This window comes from Procambarus clarkii, chromosome 50, assembly GCF_040958095.1.
Source record: "Procambarus clarkii isolate CNS0578487 chromosome 50, FALCON_Pclarkii_2.0, whole genome shotgun sequence".
NCBI lineage: Eukaryota > Metazoa > Arthropoda > Malacostraca > Decapoda > Cambaridae > Procambarus > Procambarus clarkii.
This window is the reverse complement of record NC_091199.1, coordinates 15832430-15853283: the sequence shown is the minus strand read 5'-3', so window position 1 is coordinate 15853283 and position 20854 is coordinate 15832430. Positions and strand designations below refer to the sequence as shown.

The window sequence follows — 20854 nt, the reverse complement described above, 5'->3', positions numbered from 1 at the left end:
GAAAGTTAAGAACTTAATATTATAATTACCATCACCAAATAAATAAATAAGATAAAAGGAGTACACAGGGGGAGGGGTATTAACACTATACAAGGGGATTGACACTGTAGTCTTCTGCTGAAGACTATGGATCCTCTATCTTGGTGCTGATTCCTCTGTGCTTCTTCGTGGCCTCACAACGAATTCTTCTGAGACGTCGAGCCTACCCTGGCCACAGGTCAGCCAAAACACAGGTCCACTGGGGGCACCGCCGTGGAGGCCGTCAACCACAAATCCAGCAGGGGCTCTGCTGGCAGGTTCCGGACCCGCAACGCTGGTCAGGCCACTCCACGAACGATATAAGGGGAACGCCCTGGACAGGAGCCTCATGTGACACCACAAATCACTCTCCCGTCCTCAATACCCCAGTGGACGATCGTCTCCAACAGTCGGTCCCGGGTAAACCTTTTACTGCCACTCCACTAGCAGGCTAACACACCACAGTGTTCTTCGGGGGGGGGGGGGGGGGGCGACTTCACAACTGCTGCAGCAAAGCTCAAGGTTCGGAGACGGCTGCCTCGGGTAGACTGACTCCACTTCCATCACAGCAGTCCCAGGTCGGCTCTGTAAGCAGACACGTCATCAATAACTGGGACACTAAAACACCTCACTTACGGGCTCGGGCACAAACACCTGACGTATCCAGTCCATAGATGGCGCTGTCGTCGGAGCACCACCTCACCAGAGGTCAGGAGCGGGTGTGTTGTGAGCTGCACAGGACTGGAAACTGGCCCTCGTGGCTGGTACACCTTGTCCTCACCAGGTGTCGTCGTCCCTTTGGCGGGGGTTTCGGGAGCTGACCCACAGATGGCGTGGTTGTTACTGCTCCGTGCTCGGACGCTGGATCCGGGTTCGTAACAGAGTTGTACTTGCCCAGTCATTGACGCGTTTCATTGCTGTATGTACGAGAGAAGATTGTTCAAATATGTTACATCCACATCCGGTACATCGTCCACCTTCTTCTACAGAGCCGTCGGTATAGCACTGATACACATCGTTACCCATACTCTGAGTACTTTCAGTGTTGCTTTTCAGTGTTAACTGTTTTAATAATGTAGAGTGCACACTATCTTTCTTGGGCGCATTTACAAAATCAACTGATAGATCCCAGTAATCCCATGGATCACTTGGTTGATTAATCATTAATAGAGTTGGGTACATATTTTGATGGAGTTGGCTACCTTGTAGAACCAAAATACATAATCAGATTTCGCTCTTCTTCTATAGACCTCAGGTGAGTGCAGCATATACAGCAATCGTGAGCTAGACCCTCACTCGTCTCTATACGTACTGTGCGGTTTCGGTAAAGTTGCTCCCATCGTCTATATATGTATTGTGCGGTTCAAGGGTTAACATACTGTACTTACACAATATGCTAAAGTGGACAATGTTCGTCCGAATAAACATATTTTTGGAGCAGGCACAGGAATTTTCAATGGCATTAGAACAGTGAAAATGGAACTTCACTGTAATATTCCTTCATCAGTGTCAGTGGCAGGTTGCTTCATTAACCTTATTTGCAATGGACAACTGAAACCTTGCTTAAGTGTGGGAATAAGGATCACTTTGCTGTTGCCTGCCAAGTGGAGGCAACAGACCGTATCAACTTTTTTGTGAAAGTTACTTTCTGCCGTTACAAGGGGACAGCGTACCTGCACCGACTCCCACTTAGGCCCACGAGGTAGTACACTGTGGTGTGCATGTCGCAACCCACAACTCTGTTAGTGAAACAACTCTGGCAGATTCGTAGTGCGATTGAGGAAGTACAGATCAGCCGAAGTAAATTAGTTCAGGATGGGATAAGTGAAGCCAACCAGGAAAGTGCAGGTGACAATGTTAGGGAGGCTCTGCATGACATAATCCATCCCGGTGCAGGTGAGGTAAGCCAGGACAGTGTACATGTGGAGCCCTGTGACACAGACAATGCTGCTGTACTGAGCTGCGAATGCAGGATTGAGCATGATGAGGCGACGATAGAATCAGTTGTTGGTTGTCCACTGGATGTAGAGGATGACCACATAAGTGATGGTGAAAATAGACTGTATGGGCAGAAGGCAGATATACCATTTTCTGTAAGGTCTGGTTGAAGAGTTAAGGGTTGCATGAAAGGTGTCAATGGTCATGTGCAAAAATGTAAAAAGACACCATCCCAGAGTGTTGATTTGACACGTATGAAAGACAGCAATGCTAAATTAAAAGTCAGTGAAAAAAATTGAGAATGTTAGTGACGTGGAAGTTTACCGTGACAGGGGTAACGAGGAGTTGCCAAAATCTTGTGAGGGCACAATACAGTACCTCTAGTGAGTGGGGGATCTTGTTAAAGTTGACAACGATAATAAGTGGTTGGATGTTGTAGAACATGAACAGAATTTAAGCTGCTTAGAAAATATTAAATTTAAATTTAAAAAAGGGAAGGCTGAAAAGCTGTCTATTGAAAAACGGTGCCGAATGGAGTAGTCAGGAGGGTCAAAGGAGGAGCAAATTCAAATGTTTATTTAGGTAAAGTACATACATCTAAAATAATTAGAAGAGCCAAAATTAAATACTACGAAGATAAATTTACTCAAACAAAGGGCAACATCAAGAAAACATGGAGCACAATTTCACAAATATTGGGATCAAAAAAGATTTTAAATAACAAACCAATAATCCTGTCCAATAACGATGGTCTGCTTTCAGCCACTGATACTGCTATTGAATTCAATAGGTTCATCTCATCCATTGGGTCATCCCTTGCTAATGATTTTCCATTTTCCAGTACTGATGTTAAGGACTATCTTACAGGTAACTACCCACAGTCTCTGTACCTAACGCCCGCTAATCCCACTGATGAAAATGAGGTAATCCTTTCCCTTAAGACCAAGTCTAGTGCCCTTGCGGAGACCCCAACTCTAATCTACAAAAAAGCCTCCAGATCTTCAGCCCCTGCTATTGCATTGCTCTACAACAAGTCACTTGAACTCCAAACTTTTCCAGATATTCTAAAAAAAAAAAGCGAGAGTAACCCCAGTCCATAAATGTGGTGATCTCACTGATGTAAACAACTTCAGACCTATATCAATTCTGCCAAACTTGTCAAAAATATTTGAAAACTAATCAACAAGCAGCTTTACTCTTATCTAGCCAAACACAATATACTTAGCTCTTGTCAATATGGCTTCAGACCAAAAAAAAAAGCACTAACGATGCACTTATTAGTATGCTTAACTCGATACATGCAGCTCTTGATAAAAATTAGTTCCCTGTTGGGTTATTTGTGGACCTGCGTAAGGCTTTTGACACTGTCAACCACCAAAACCTTCTTCTTAAATTACATCATTATGGAGTCAGAGGACACTCCCTGCAATACCTTCAGTCCTACCTTACTGACAGGCTCCAGTATGTTTCTGTGAATAATTCCATTTCTCTCGCCCTACCCATCAACATTGGTGTTCCTCAGGGCAGCATACTTGGCCCTCTCCTCTTTCTCATCTACATTAATGACCTTCCAAATGCCTCTCAACACCTCAAACCAATCTTATTTGCTGATGACACAACTTTCATCTTCTCCAGTCCTGACCCCCCTTGCTCTAAATGTCACTGTGAATACTGAACTAAATAAAATCAATCTTTGGCTAACTGCTAACAAACTCACCCTTAACATTGGCAAAACTTTCTATATTTTGTTTGGTAATAAATCTTCAAATGAAATTAATTTAAAAATAAACAATATACAAATCAGTAGTAAAGTTGATGGTAAATTCCTTGGTGTCCCCACCGATAACAAGCTGAATTTCCAGGGACACATTCTAAATATAGCAAAAAAAGTTTCTAAAACTGTTGGCGTTCTAAGATCAGATATTACGTTCCTCGCCCTGCCCTGGTGATGCTCTATCCTTATCTCAACTATGGTTATGTTTGGGGAGCCGGTCGGCCGAGCAGTCAGCACACTGGACTTGTGATCATGTGGTCCCGGGTTCGATCCCGGGCGCCGGCGAGAAACAATGGGCAGAGTTTCTTTCACCCTATGACCCTGTTACCTAGCAGTAAAAATAGGTACCTGGGTGTTAGTCAGCTGTCACGGGCTGCTTCCTGGGGGTAGAGGCCTGGTCAAGGACCGGGCCGCGGGGACACTAAAAAAGCCCCGAAAACATCTCAAGATAACCTCAAGAAGATGGTTTAGTTTAATTTACCCACACAAAGGGCAATATTAAGAAAACATGGAGCACAATTTCTCAAATATTGGGATCAAAGAAGATTATAAATAACAAACCAATACTCCTGTCATATAATGATGGTCTGCTTTCAGCCTCTAACACTGCTCTTGAGTTCAGTAGGTTCTTCTCTTCCATTGGGTCATCCCTTGCAAATGATATTCCATCGTCCAGTACTAATATTCAAGACTATCTTTCAGGAAACTATCCACAGTCTCTGTACCCAATGCCTACTAATTCCACTGATGTTACTGACATAATCCTTTCCCTTAAAACCAAGTCTAGTGCCATTGAGGAGATACCAACTCTTATTTACAAAAAAGCCTCCAGATCTTTAGCTCCTGCCATTGCATTGCTCTTCAACAAGTCACTTGAACTCCAAACCTTTCCAGATATTCTAAAAAAAGCAAGAGTAACGCCTGTCCACAAATGTGGTGATCTCACAGATGTTAACAACTTCAGACCTATATAAATTCTGCCAAACTTATCAAAAATATTTGAAAAACTAATATATAAGCAGCTTTACTCTTATCTAGCCAAACTCAATATACTTAGCTCTTGTCAATATGGCTTCAGACCCCAAAAAACCACTAACGATGCACTTATTAGTATGATTAATTTGATACATACAGCTCTTGCATTAAATATTATGATAGATATCGTGAGGAGACATTCACATATGGGACTAATAGAACAAGAACCCGGCAATGTGATGTTATAGTGGCCAGAATACGCCTGGGATATAGACGTATCTGGCCGCTTTCTCAAAACCCAAATGTCGAGTACACAATGTGTCAACTTTGTGAAAGAGAAAATATGCACTCACTTGAACATTATATTGTAGAATGTCCCATACTGACTGACTTTCGCCCTCCTGGGCTGAGGTATGCTGAACTGTGTAATTACTATATGAGTACTGGAACACTTGATGATATATTGGACTTGTACCCAAGATTGACTGTGTAATGTATCATTTATACAATGTATATATATGATGTAACTATATAACCTGAGCTTATAAAAGCACCTTAATCACCTTCAGTGATTAAGGGCTTAATTGCACACTAGTTTCTTTATCAGCTATCTCACCCCGTCAGAGTAAAAGAGACAAATGTATGTGAATGCATGTGTATGTGTACATATGTATGTATACATGTATGTATGTATATATGTATATGTACGTATATGTGTGTGTATGTATATGTATGTGTATAAAGTATATATGGAAGCTGATCAGAATTATATTTCACCTTTGTAAATGCACATTAATGACACATCGAACACTTTATGTAGGGCATACGTAAATCTGTGAATCTATGTATTTACGTATGTAGGTTAGCTTAGCATTTTAAAAGCACCGAATCACCTTCTGTGGTTGATTGTTCAATAAATCCCTTGAACTATATGTTTAACACATCTCTAACCCTGTCTATGGAGGACAGAAGAAAATGTATATATGCTGGTTAGCATTGTAAATGGCCACGTCTGTGGTAAAAAAAAAAAAAAAGGCCGGACGACTCAAACAGAAAACGGAACAGTACGTCTCTTTTTGTGAGTCGATTTCATTTCAAATTACGTCCAAATTTGGCCATAGTGCGCATGCAAGCGAAAAGTGACGTTATTTTTAAGAGGATGGGTTGCTCTCCTCCCCTCCTCACACTCATGGGTACTCAACTCACACTCAGTAACCAAGGCGTCTGGTACAAACTGGTAACACACTTGCACACTTAGATAATCACTCCCAAATACTTATAGATCAAAGTATATAATATTCTACACACTCAGGAATAATATTACCATAATACAAGGTCAACTAAGAAACATAATATAATTCTCAATGACGCACAAACTGGCAACACCGCTCTCATCAACTTCTCCCCCCCCCTCACTTCCACAGGAACGGGACATGTCCACGAAACAGACAAGCACATGATCTCCTCCCGTCAGGAATACATTTCATACAATAATATATCATCATATGAACCACAATATACAGCATGTATAGTTATCAAATACAATATGCCTTCACACGCGCCCATATGCAAATTCAAATGGAAGTATGAGGAGAGCACAATTACACACGTATGTGAATCAGGCACTTCCTGATTCGTAACAGTGAGTGAGACAGTGTTAAGTACTGGCAAGTGTGAGACAGTGTTAAGTACTGGCAAATGTGAGACAGTGTTAAGTACTGGCAAGTGTGTGACAGTGTTAAGTACTGGCAAGTGTGAGACAGTGTTAAGTACTGGCAAATGTGAGACAGTGTTAAGTACTGGCAAGTGTGTGACAGTGTTAAGTACTGGCAAGTGTGAGACAGTGTTAAGTACTGGCAAGTGTGAGACAGTGTTAAGTACTGGCAAGTGTGTGACAGTGTTAAGTACTGGCAAGTGTGTGACAGTGTTAAGTACTGACAAGTGTGTGACAGTGTTAAGTACTGGCAAGTGTGAGACAGTGTTAAGTACTGGCAAGTGTGTGACAGTGTTAAGTACTGACAAGTGTGTGACAGTGTTAAGAACTGACAAGTGTGTGACAATGTTAAGTACTGGCAAGTGTGTGACAGTGTTAAGTACTGGCAAGTGTGTGACAGTGTTAAGTACTGGCAAGTGTGTGACAATGTTAAGTACTGGCAAGTGTGTGACAGTGTTAAGTACTGGCAAGTGTGTGACAGTGTTAAGTACTGACAAGTGTGTGACAGTGTTAAGTACTGGCAAGTGTGTGACAGTGTTAAGTACTGACAAGTGTGTGACAGTGTTAAGTACTGGCAAGTGTGTGACAGTGTTAAGTACTGACAAGTGTGAGACAGTGTTAAGTACTGACAAGTGTGTGACAGTGTTAAGTACTGGCAAGTGTGTGACAATGTTAAGTACTGGCAAGTGTGTGACAGTGTTAAGTACTGGTGAGTGTGACAGTGTTAAGTACTGGCAAGTGTGTGACAGTGTTAAGTACTGACAAGTGTGTGACAATGTTAAGTACTGGCAAGTGTGTGACAGTGTTAAGTACTGACAAGTGTGTGACAATGTTAAGTACTGACAAGTGTGTGACAATGTTAAGTACTGACAAGTGTGTGACAATGTTAAGTACTGACAAGTGTGTGACAATGTTAAGTACTGACAAGTGTGTGACAATGTTAAGTACTGACAAGTGTGTGACAATGTTAAGTACTGACAAGTGTGTGACAATGTTAAGTACTGGCAAGTGTGTGACAGTGTTAAGTACTGGTGAGTGTGACAGTGTTAAGTACTGGCAAGTGTGTGACAATGTTAAGTACTGGCAAGTGTGTGACAATGTTAAGTACTGGTGAGTGTGACAGTGTTAAGTACTGGCAAGTGTGTGACAATGTTAAGTACTGGCAAGTGTGTGACAATGTTAAGTACTGACAAGTGTGTGACAATGTTAAGTACTGACAAGTGTGTGACAATGTTAAGTACTGGCAAGTGTGTGACAGTGTTAAGTACTGGTGAGTGTGACAGTGTTAAGTACTGGCAAGTGTGTGACAATGTTAAGTACTGGCAAGTGTGTGACAGTGTTAAGTACTGGTGAGTGTGACAGTGTTAAGTACTGGCAAGTGTGTTACAGTGTTAAGTACTGACAAGTGTGTGACAATGTTAAGTACTGGCAAGTGTGTGACAGTGTTAAGTACTGGCAAGTGTGAGACAGTGTTAAGTACTGACAAGTGTGTGACAATGTTAAGTACTGACAAGTGTGTGACAATGTTAAGTACTGGCAAGTGTGAGACAGTGTTAAGTACTGGCAAGTGTGTGACAGTGTTAAGTACTGGCAAGTGTGTGACAGTGTTAAGTACTGACAAGTGTGAGACAATGTTAAGTACTGACAAGTGTGTGACAGTGTTAAGTACTGACAAGTGTGTGACAGTGTTAAGTACTGACAAGTGTGAGACAGTGTTAAGTACTGGTGAGTGTGGCAGTGTTAAGTACTGGTGTGAGGTTAAGTGAGGGTGTATTTACTTTTAAATTCCTTAAGTTGCGCCTCTGTAGTAATCGCCTGGTATTGTGTCTTGCCTTTCACAAGCACCTTTATTATCCCATTACATGAATACAATTGTTTAATGATGTCGTTTTTGTCGTCTCTCAGTTTGCGCAGTTCTTTCATGAGTTTCTTGGAGCCTTCCGGGAGGAACTCGGACACGCCATAATCACACTCCTTCCCGACGGAGGAGGAGTGTGATGTCACACTCCTTGCTGCCTTCATCAGATAAAATTTCTTTAAACCAGTTTTCAATTTGATTTTAAATGTATTATCCTCTTCCAAAGTTGGTTCACCAACTATTTCTTCCTCGGTAATATTATATTTAATTTCCTCGTTGATGATCTCCATAATGATAGATTTATCATCTCTGGCTTTCTTTATTTTTTTCTCTCCACCTTCGGTCTTCGCGAATAGGACGACGGTATCCACATATTCTTGTTTAGCTTCAGGTTTGTTCAACTCTGAGGAGAGAAACACACACATTAGAGAGGGGCGAGTACCACGGCGGGCATGATGGAGCTACACGTACCAACTAACATTATCCACCACGACACATGAGAGAGAGGAACTTGTAATGAGAGTGAGTAGAATGTGGAAATGTTGTGAGAGAGAGAGAGGGGAGTGTGGTAAATGTTGTGAGAGAGAGAGAGTGTGGTAAACGTTGTGTGAGAGAAAGAGAGGGAGGAGTGTGGTAAATGTTGTGTGAGAGAGAGAGTGTGGTAAATGTTGTGTGTGTGAGAGAGGGGGGAGGAGTGAGGTAAATGTTGTGTGTGTGAGAGAGAGAGGGGGAGTGAGGTAAATGTTGTGAGAGAGAGAGAGTGTGGAGTGTGGTAATATAATTCGTCCACTCACCTGACACCTACCTGCTTGATACCTGACACCTACCTGCTTGATACCTGACACCTACCTGCTTGATACCTGACACCTACCTGCTTGATACCTGGCACCTACCTGCTTGATACCTGACACCTACCTGCTTGATACCTGACACCTACCTGCTTGATACCTGACACCTACCTGCTTGATACCTGACACCTACCTGCTTGATACCTGGCACCTACCTGCTTGATACCTGACACCTACTTGTGTGGGAACCGACCTGTGAGATTTATATTTATTTGATTTATATGAATTTATATTTACGTTAATTTATATACTTCGATAGCAATTTGTATAATGATAAGTGGACTGTATTTCTGCAATAATCTCAATCTCACAAATCGATCCTCTACACATTAAGGGGGGTTTATTAGTTTATATATATGCAGCCAATCAAACTACAGTAATAGCTACATACATTGATGAGGTTCCTTCTCTTATAGTACAGCAGGTTAGTCCACCAGGTATAACTAGAGTGTAGACACCAAATTATCCTCTTTGAGGTAGCTTCTATCACCCAGTAACTGGTGCACATAATCTTGCATCCTCGTCTTGACCTGTCAAAAGTGCGCTAGCTGTGAAGCCAGAATCCTATATATGACAAGCTATATCAGAGAAAACACTATACAGTACATGGAACATTAAAGACCTGGCTTAATTACCTTTAGTATGAGGCGATTTCGCGTTCTAACCGGCTAACCCTATATCCTGACATTAATGGCCATAAATGAATGATAAACGGGTTTCGGATAGACACTTAACTTGTATTTGTAGACAGCGTGTTGACAATGGTACACCTTTGGGTTCCATAACACTACGTCCAAGTAAATTTAACAGGAGCCGAATTTGCTCCCGTGTGAGCCTCTGGTCTCATAAACAACAATGGCTGCCCTCCTCCCCACTCTGACGCCTGGCCTACATTGTCCAGATTTCAGAACGTGATAGAAGGGTCACATTTACTCTACTTTAATATTGATAATTAAGTTAATTTATATAAGATGTTTTTATGATGGTAAAGTCCAAAGACTTATGTATTTAAGAATAATTCCCAGCAGAATAGCTGGTGAATTATAATAGTATGTGGTGATGATATCCCGTTTTCTTAGACGGTAATTCCACTACAAGTTACGTTTTCTATGGGTAACTTGTTGGTAATACAGCAGCTCTTATCTGTCTGTATGATATTATTATTAAATGGTGTCGGATTTTCCGACATAATTCCCCAGGGGGCTGCTCACGGGTCGAAGTCCTCTTTAGAACAGACGAACACCGATACTCCTCCTTCGAATTATTAGATTAATTTGATGTTAGTAGTTAGTAATCACACATTTGTGCGTCTGTTCGTACAGGACGGATGTCCCGTACTAGAGTTGCAGGGGTTAGAAGTCTAATGCGATTTCATTTCCCTGTCAACTCTTGAAAGGCTAATATTCAAGCCTTATTACATATTATTTAACCCAGAAGACTGAATGTGATCAAGTACTACAGTCAAGTATGATTCAGGGACTGCAGTGAGATCAGTGACATAGATATAACTTGAAGTTTCTTCAGGTAACTGGTCACTGATATATAAACACTGAGGCCCATGGAATACATCTTGATTAAATAATAAATGTATCAAATCAGTCATCAGATTTATTAGGGTTTAATTTAGTTAATTGATTCAGAAGATTGAATAGCTCATCATTAAAGTAAAGTATGGTTCTGAGACTGCAGTGGGTTCAGTGACATTGGTCGCAGTGACTTGTAGCTGGTTTAGGCTACTGTTCACTGATTTGCCACTGAGGCCTCATGAACTCATCTTCAGCTTCAAATGATGATACTAACATCAACCTCTGTTACTATAGTCAGCTGTAATCTCCTTAGTATAATGCTACTGGAGAAATATAATCAGCTGACAAATTTAGATCTCTACTGGTATTGTTTATCTGCAGGCATAGGTCTCCTCAGGCTTGATACTGGGCCTGAGAGTAATTTACCTCCTGCAGAGTTTAACATGGTTATACCCTGATATTTAGTAGGGCTACCGATGAATCGATGACAATAGTCTGTCCCTACAAGGAGACCGAAGTCGGTGAGGTGATCAGACTTAATATTATCTGCCAATTTTATTCCTCTATTTCTCAGGAATTTGGCTGTTGCTCTCAGACCTTGAACTTGTAGGTCTACTGGTATTTTGTCCACCACAATGGCTTGTACTCGACAGACGTACCTGCCTAAACGTACTGATGGTTGTACCACCTGGTAGACTTGAGGTCCTGCATCTGTTACAAACCCTGAGATGTTGAATGACATCTGGGCTACAGGCCTTAATTGTAGTTCATCTGCCAACTTTTTAGTGATGTATGTTCTTTGGGATCCTTGGTCAAACAACCCACGGGTATGGACCTTGGCCCTCTTATTCAGGATGGTAATTTGGGCAGTAGGCAAAGTCGTATTACCTTTAGACTTTGCCGATTGGACACTGTTTGTTTGTTGCACCTTGCAGTACTGTACTGTGGTGGGAATGCTATCTTCCATCTTGGGGTTTGGAGACGTTGTTTTGGTGTCTCTGCACAATGCTGCATGGTGTTGACCTTTGTTACACCTATTACAGGTGTGTAATTGGGTATCACAGTCGATGATGTTATGTTTCCTGAGGCACCTCGTGCAATGTTGCAAATCTTTGAGTCGCTCAACACGGGCGTCACTATCAGGATAATTAGAGCAGTGGTACATTGAATGTTTCTCATTGCAGAACAAACATGTTCCATAGCTTCCAGTACCCTTTGGTGTCACGTTCTTGGGTGACACAGTAACTATAGGCTTGGAGGGTCCCACTGCATATACGCCCACACTGTTACTGTTCCACTTTGGTGTTGAATTATATTGTCTAGATTGATTTGGTGTACCTTTGGTACTCTGTGGTTTACTATTATTGGTTTCTGAGGGTTTACTTGGTGGTTTTAATTTGTCATGTGTTCGTAATTGATGAACTACTGACTTTAAACCTTCAGATATTTCATTCATGGATAAGATGCTTTTATTGTAATGAGCACTCATTTGTCTCAATATGTCCCTAGGTATTTTCTCCTGGACAATTATTTTCAAGACCCACTCAGCCCCGTTTGTATCTGCTGTCAGGCTGAGGGCATTGATCAATGATTCTACCTCCAGCTTGAAGACTTGGAGTGAATCAGCTGAAGCCTCCGGTGGGGGTAAATGCAACAGCTCATGAACTAAATGTGATGTTCTTACTTCTGGATCAGCATAATTATCCTTGAGGAGTTTTACTGCCAGATCATAGCCGTCATTAGTTAATCTCAGATGGGATACTACTGTTTTAGCCTCACCTGATAATTGGCCTTGCAAATAAGAGAATTTACTACTCTTTGGTAAAGATTGTTTTGAGTCTACAAGGTCAACGAATTTGTTCCAAAATTCGTCCCAATCTTCTTCATCTTTTCCTGAGAAAGTGGGTAAATTAATTGGAGGGAGTCGAGCTTCTGCTTGACTCGTATTAGATGCAACTGTTGTTGTTGTTGCTGTTGCCTTGTTCTGGGCAATTAATTTGACATAAGGCTGTAACGTGGCCTGAGTGTGATCTTCATAATTCGCAAGATCAACCATAATGTCGTCTATTTCTGTTTCTGATAAATTAGTGTTGGCAAGTTCAGCCACATATGTTGCTATTTGACATTTGATTTGCTCAAATTTACCTGCAGCTGCTTGATAATAGCTTTCCAGGTCAGCATAATCAACTGTTGATTGTTGTGACAAATCTTCACATTTCTTGATCTGTCTTGTTAAGTGGCCTTTAAGACCTGCAAGGGTTCTTTTCATTCTCCCTGCATTATCCATACTGGCTAGTTGGAGAAGCCTTGTGGGGCTTGTACTTGGGCTGCTCATAATACTGAACAAGCTCTAATGGTAGCCTAGGGTAAATTCTGAACTCACTAGGCAATAATCCTACCTCTACTAGAGGTTAGCACTTAAAATTAATACACATTATATATATACAATCATACACACTAATGATTTGAGTGATAAACCAGTGTCACTGGAAGTACCTTTAGGTTAGCTCTTCTATATCACCCTAGGATGGTAGAGACACTAATTAATCACTCAAAGGTGTAATGATCATAAGTAATTTATTATATATACAACTCAACTCGAGTTGATAAAAATTACACCCAAAATAGGGTCTGGACCATTCATTAATGGTGTTAGGTTGTTCAATATAGTACAACTGACTATAGTAATAATGGGACTAGGATCAACAATAATAGTTCAACTAGTCAATGGTAATATCCTACCCTGTTGTGGGTTGGCAATTAGTAAATATTATACTGTGATCACTAGTGCAATATATATTAAATAATTCTCTATTTTGGAGAAATAATATACACAATTATTGTTAATAGCCTCTTAATTAGCCTCTATGAAACTTCTAATATTATCTAGAAGTATTAAATATTATTAGTGACCTCGCGAAATAAAGTCCACAAAATTCGTAGATAATCTCTCGCGAAATGTAACACCACGAAATCCGTGAACAATCTTGCGACAGTCACTAATTTGGCTGGATTCTATATTAGCGCTGTCATTTCACGAAATAACACGCCACCAAATTTCTGTGGGTGTGCATGAAACCGCTGACTAAACTGATCTGGGCTGAGGGAGGCTCCTGAGCTCCCACGAGGCAACGCCGCTGTCTTGACTGGCTTTGTTTAAATAACACTGCACTAGTATATTTAATGAATCCACTGGTTTGGTTCACTGGTTCATCCGGTACTAAGATGACCAAATGTGGGTTCAAAGGATCAAATAATCCGTCATCCGGTTCGAAGATGACCAAATAATGTGGGAACCGACCTGTGAGATTTATATTTATTTGATTTATATGAATTTATATTTACGTTAATTTATATACTTCGATAGCAATTTGTATAATGATAAGTGGACTGTATTTCTGCAATAATCTCAATCTCACAAATCGATCCTCTACACATTAAGGGGGGTTTATATTACACATATGCAGCCAATCAAATTACAGTAATAGCTACATACATTGATGAGGTTCCTTCTCTTATAGTACAGCAGGTTAGTCCACCAGGTATAACTAGAGTGTAGACACCAAATTATCCTCTTTGAGGTAGCTTCTATCACCCAGTAACTGGTGCACATAATCTTGCATCCTCGTCTTGACCTGTCAAAAGTGCGCTAGCTGTGAAGCCAGAATCCTATATATGACAAGCTATATCAGAGAAAACACTATACAGTACATGGAACATTAAAGACCTGGCTTAATTACCTTTAGTATGAGGCGATTTCGCGTTCTAACCGGCTAACCCTATATCCTGACATTAATGGCCATAAATGAATGATAAACGGGTTTCGGATAGACACTTAACTTGTATTTGTAGACAGCGTGTTGACAATGGTACACCTTTGGGTTCCATAACACTACGTCCAAGTAAATTTAACAGGAGCCGAATTTGCTCCCGTGTGAGCCTCTGGTCTCATAAACAACAATGGCTGCCCTCCTCCCCACTCTGACGCCTGGCCTACATTGTCCAGATTTCAGAACGTGATAGAAGGGTCACATTTACTCTACTTTAATATTGATAATTAAGTTAATTTATATAAGATGTTTTTATGATGGTAAAGTCCAAAGACTTATGTATTTAAGAATAATTCCCAGCAGAATAGCTGGTGAATTATAATAGTATGTGGTGATGATATCCCGTTTTCTTAGACGGTAATTCCACTACAAGTTACGTTTTCTATGGGTAACTTGTTGGTAATACAGCAGCTCTTATCTGTCTGTATGATATTATTATTAAATGGTGTCGGATTTTCCGACAACTTGATTGAGTCCTGGCACCTACCTGCTTGATACCTGACACCTACCTGCTTGATACCTGATACCTACCTGCTTGATACCTGACACCTACCTGCTTGATACCTGACACCTACCTGCTTGATACCTGATACCTACCTGCTTGATACCTGACACCTACCTGCTTGATACCTGATACCTACCTGCTTGATACCTGACACCTACCTGCTTGATACCTGACACCTACCTGCTTGATACCTGGCACCTACCTGCTTGATACCTGACACCTACCTGCTTGATACCTGACACCTACCTGCTTGATACCTGACACCTACCTGCTTGATACCTGACACCTACCTGCTTGATACCTGGCACCTACCTGCTTGATACCTGACACCTACCTGCTTGATACCTGACACCTACCTGCTTGATACCTGACACCTACCTGCTTGATACCTAACACCTACCTGCTTGATACCTGACACCTACCTGCTTGATACCTGACACCTACCTGCTTGATACCTGGCACCTACCTGCTTGATACCTGACACCTACCTGCTTGATACCTGGCACCTACCTGCTTGATACCTGACACCTACCTGCTTGATACCTGGCACCTACCTGCTTGATACCTGGCACCTACCTGCTTGATACCTGACACCTACCTGCTTGATACCTGGCACCTACCTGCTTGATACCTGACACCTACCTGCTTGATACCTGGCACCTACCTGCTTGATACCTGACACCTACCTGCTTGATACCTGGCACCTACCTGCTTGATACCTGGCACCTACCTGCTTGATACCTGACACCTACCTGCTTGATACCTGGCACCTACCTGCTTGATACCTGACACCTACCTGCTTGATACCTGGCACCTACCTGCTTGATACCTGGCACCTACCTGCTTGATACCTGACACCTACCTGCTTGATACCTGATACCTACCTGCTTGATACCTGACACCTACCTGCTTGATACCTGACACCTACCTGCTTGATACCTGACACCTACCTGCTTGATACCTGATACCTACCTGCATAATGGTCATAGAAGCATCCTAGACTCAAGCAGTGCTTCTTCATGCTCACGGGCAGGGTAACGTCTTCATAGTAATTGCGCCTCAATTTAATTTTCTTGGTCAGTGTCTCATCCATCTTCAGCTTCTCATCCATCTTCAGGTTACTGATGACAGTGACCAGGGGGTGAGCCTTGCCTATCATTATGTCTGCAGGAAAAAATGGACAATATGCAACATTACTCAACTATTTTTATTTCTCCTATTAGTTGGGCTACCCGGCGGTGCCCGGGACAACCCATGCCATCAGAACAAAGTATCTATAATAAACCTTGCCTGTCATCATACTTTAAAAATATTAGAAAATATAAATAAAAATGGCCTGTGTATTACCTGTATGGTAGTCGAGAGTAAGAAAACACAAGCAAAATAAATTTATACAATAAGATCAACAACGCGAGGAATTATGTCATATTTAACCAAATTATATATATATATATATATATATATATATATATATATATATATATATATATATATATATATATATATATATATATATATATATATATATATATATAACACTTCTCTCAACACAAGTTGAGAGTGTTTGAATTTATTACCCATTGTTGAAAGTTCGTTTTCACCTCATCCACCTCACCCAAATGTAGATATAAACTCGAAGATGTGCAAAGCTCTATTCAGTTTCAGTTGTGTGTTTGTAAACTAAAGTCTTTGAAAATGTAATAAGTTTTACGAAACGCGCTCAAGTGTCGCGTCAGACTAGAAATAAAAATGAATTTTGGAGAATTGATCTTTGAATTACCATCAACAGTGAAAAGAAACGTAAGAAAGTCGACGAAGAACTCTGTAGGGTAAGGCAGGTCCTAGTCAACAACGGCTTCTCCAATGGTTTCGTCGAAGACATCATAAGAAGGAAAGTGAAACGTCATGCAACCTCTGAAGAGACAACTAACACAACACCTATACCCTCTATTAGACTATTTTACAGTAACTTCTTTTCCACAGCTCATAAAACGGAGGAAAGGGTCCTGAAAGATATTGTTAATAGAAACGTTATCCCTACAGACAAAAATCAGAGGATACAACTGACGATTTACTATAAAACCAGAAAAACGGCCAGCCTACTCATGAGAAACTCTCCAGACCCAAAGCAGAACGCTTTAAAAAGAGACCAACATCGTCTATGCCTTCAAATGCCCTCTTGGGGACTGTAAGCTCCAAAAAACCCAGTATATAGGCAAGACAACAACATCTCTTTCTAGGCGTTTAACGATGCATAAGCAACAGGGCTCCATTAAGGAACATATAATCTCTTCCCACAACCAAACCATCGCCAGAGAAATCCTAGTAAACAACACAGAAATCATCGATAGATACAGCGATAGCAGGCGACTTGACGTTTGCGAGGCACTACACATTAAGAAGTCAACACCAGCAATCAACAGCCAATTAATGCACAACTATATTCTACCCACCTCAAGACTCCGCTCCAATATAGAAGCATCAAGAAATATGGACCAATAGGCTTTCTACAATCACTTCTATTCAATACCCATTGTTTCGTGTTCTGTCTTGTGTTGATGAATTTAATACCCTATTAATACCACCTCACCCTATCCACCTCACTCAAATGTAGATATAAACAAATCGGAGATGTGTAAGTTCTATTCAGTTGTGTATGTGTAAACTAAAGTCTTTGAAAATGTAATAAGTTTTACGAAACGCGCTCAAGTGTCTAGAAACTAGAAAATAAAAATGAATTTTGGAGAATTGATTTTTGAATTACCACCAACAGTGAAAAGAAATGTACGAAAGATTGAGAAAATTCGTGTTAGAATTATTAATCTTACTTTTTCGGTCATATTTAATAATATATGTCTACAGGAAAGACTGCTACCAAAATATACTAATATATGTATGTATATATATATATATATATATATATATATATATATATATATATATATATATATATATATATATATATATATATATATATATATATATATAACTGAAAACTCACACCCCAGAAGTGACTCGAACCCATACTCCCAGAAGCAACGCAACTGGTATGTACAAGACGCCTTAATCCACTTGACCATCACGACCGGACATAATGAGGTGATAGCCGAGGCTATTTGAACCACCCCACCGCCGGCACTCGGATAGTAATCTTGGGCATAGCATTTTACCAAATCACCTCATTCTTAGTAAAATGCTATGCCCAAGATTACTATCCGAGTGCCGGCGGTGGGGTGGTTCAAATAGCCTCGGCTATCACCTCATTATGTCCGGTCGTGATGGTCAAGTGGATTAAGGTTGCTTCTGGGAGTATGGGTTCGAGTCACTTCTGGGGTGTGAGTTTTCAGTTGCATATTGTCCAGGGGACCATTCTGGCTTGTTCGCATATATATATATATATATATATATATATATATATATATATATATATATATATATATATATATATATATATATATATATATATATATATATATATATATATATATATATATATATTTGATTTATTCATGAGGGGTAATGTGTATGATTTTATTATCATTATTTGGTGTACAATTTCCATGAGTTTTTCATTGCATGTCATATATATATCTCGAGGGGCTAATTGCATAGCTGTCTTACAAGTGCCACTGGATGGACATTAACGTAAGGTATCGCTCATTGTTGTGTAAACTTAGTCTTGTGAATTATTTGTTTGCAATATTGCGTCGTCAGTGGGCACACCTGAGTTCAGGTTAATTTAGTATTCAGCTGCACAGCAATTGACAGGAGTCGTTGCTATTTCGGGGTTGTTAAGTAGCTGTTGTGAAAGTGCCACTGGATGGACATTAACGTAACGTAAACTCAATTTTGTAGTAATTTAGTCTCATTGTTAATCAACTTGTTATTGTTATAGAAAACGGTCTTTGATGTGAACCCTTCAACCATTCTTGTTCCACCCTTGTTCTGCTTTGTACGATTGTCTAGTATTGTGATCTTTTTTATGACGGCTGTTCTTGGGAAATTCAAAATCTCAATTCATAACGTCACATTTCAAATTTACAAATTAAAAAAGTGAGAACCCGTCGGTTACTCTTTATTGGTTTTTAGCAACTAGAAGGAGCCAGCGGCCCAAGTGGACAGGTTTTCACCCATGTGGTGGAAGCCTGACGGTTTGCTTCCACTTTTCCTATGGGCTCAGGTTTAAAGTAGAAAAATCTGCAAGTAAGCAGTTCTTTATGTTTGAGGTCCACCTCCTAAGGGCCGTAAGCGTAGAAAAAAAAATCAGATTTAGGTCATCATTTATAATAAGCTGAGTTTAACCAAAAATTCTCCCCAAAAAATCATAGCTTCACATATAAGAACATCAACAATTTTGGAGGAAATTGGTTGATGTCAACCTCAGCCACAGATGGCAGCACCTTAGACTTTAATATTTTAATGATTTATTTTTCAAGTAACATAAACGAGTTGGTACTCTTTCATTTTTATTCAGTTTACATGAAATTTACACCTTATATGTAAAGTTTATGTCTCTAAAATCTGATGCAAGCGTTTTTTCCAAAGTTCATTTATGGATTTTATAAGTAGCAATAAAAATGATATATTTTTGCATAATTTTTTGGGGGAACTTTGACTATTTGTATTAGGAAAACTAAAGATGTTTTGGAAAATCCCCTCCTACAGATGCTTTGCTATATGCTAATGTGTCAGAAAAGTGTTATAGAATGATTATATCTGAAAAGGTGAAAGATTTCAACTCACTTGAAAATGTGTAATATTCATTGAAAAAAAATCAATAACCCTTTCTATTTAGGCTGCAGTACTGAAACTTGGAACAATTGCAGCCCTTTTCATATACAACCAGTCAAAAAATATTGGTTGACATTGAACAAATTTTAAGAACTATCCTCTTGGGCCCTTAGTTATGTTAGGTTGGGGCAGATGGGGTTAGTAACCTAACAGAACAGGTTAGGTTAGGTGAAGTCAGCAATTTCTATGATAATTTGAGCAAATTTACTATATCCTTTCAAACATGTATCCTATTAAAACCTAAATTCATCTAAATCTAGCAAAAATTATACTCATACTACACAAATTTAACCAAATTCAACCTAGTAAATGATAAACTAACTAAATATAAGCATCCTTATCCTCACATGTAAGCCTATGTCACCTTCGTCCATCACATGAGCTAGCTACAGCTCGAACCCAAATAAGCAGATTTACACTATTTTAAGTAAATTAAAAAGCTAGTTCATTATCCTTAAGATATTATATATCCTACCCCTACACAACCTCACCTAACCTGACCTAGCACATCCAAAACTAGACTTTATTTAATTTGGCAAAATGTAAGCTATCCCACCTAAATGTTACCTAATTTAAGACAATTTCCACCAAATTTGCACAAATATATCTAAATTCACCTAATTTTAAGACAATTTCCACCAAACTTACCCGAATTTACCGTATCATAGCACAACCAAAGGCCAATTTATCCAAGTTTGGTTTATTCCATCTAAATTTAATATATATATTTCCAATATCCAACATCTAGTCTTGACATGACATACCCCATTTCCAAGACCACAGCACCCATATCCTAACATATAGCCCTATGTAGCCTCTGTCCATCCATTACGAATGTTAGTTATAGCTCTAACCCAAATAGAGTAATTTACTTTATTTTCTGAAAAAGCTAGTTCATTACCAATATGATATTTGATATCCTACCCTACACAACCTCACCTAAACTAACCTAGCACATCCAAAGCTGTATTTGATTTAAGTTGGCAAAATTTATGCTGTCCCACCTAAATTCAACCTAATTTATGACAATTTCCACCAAATATACCCAAATGTTTTGTATCATAGCACAGCCAAAGC

General features: G+C 39.9%; 1 protein-coding gene across 1 annotated transcript in view; it reads right to left on the bottom strand.

The window, feature by feature from the left end:
* Positions 1–2517: 2517 nt before the first annotated feature.
* Positions 2518–20854, bottom strand: part of LOC123772615 (uncharacterized) — a 71506-nt gene continuing 53169 nt past the window's right edge. The window contains exons 7-8 of the mRNA XM_069303598.1: positions 15959–16150; positions 2518–8680 (exon numbers count right to left, since the gene is read on the bottom strand). Of these exons, the coding sequence (XP_069159699.1) occupies positions 8178–8680; positions 15959–16150 (695 nt within the window). The 3' untranslated portion in view covers positions 2518–8177. The remainder of the gene's footprint in view (positions 8681–15958; positions 16151–20854) is intronic.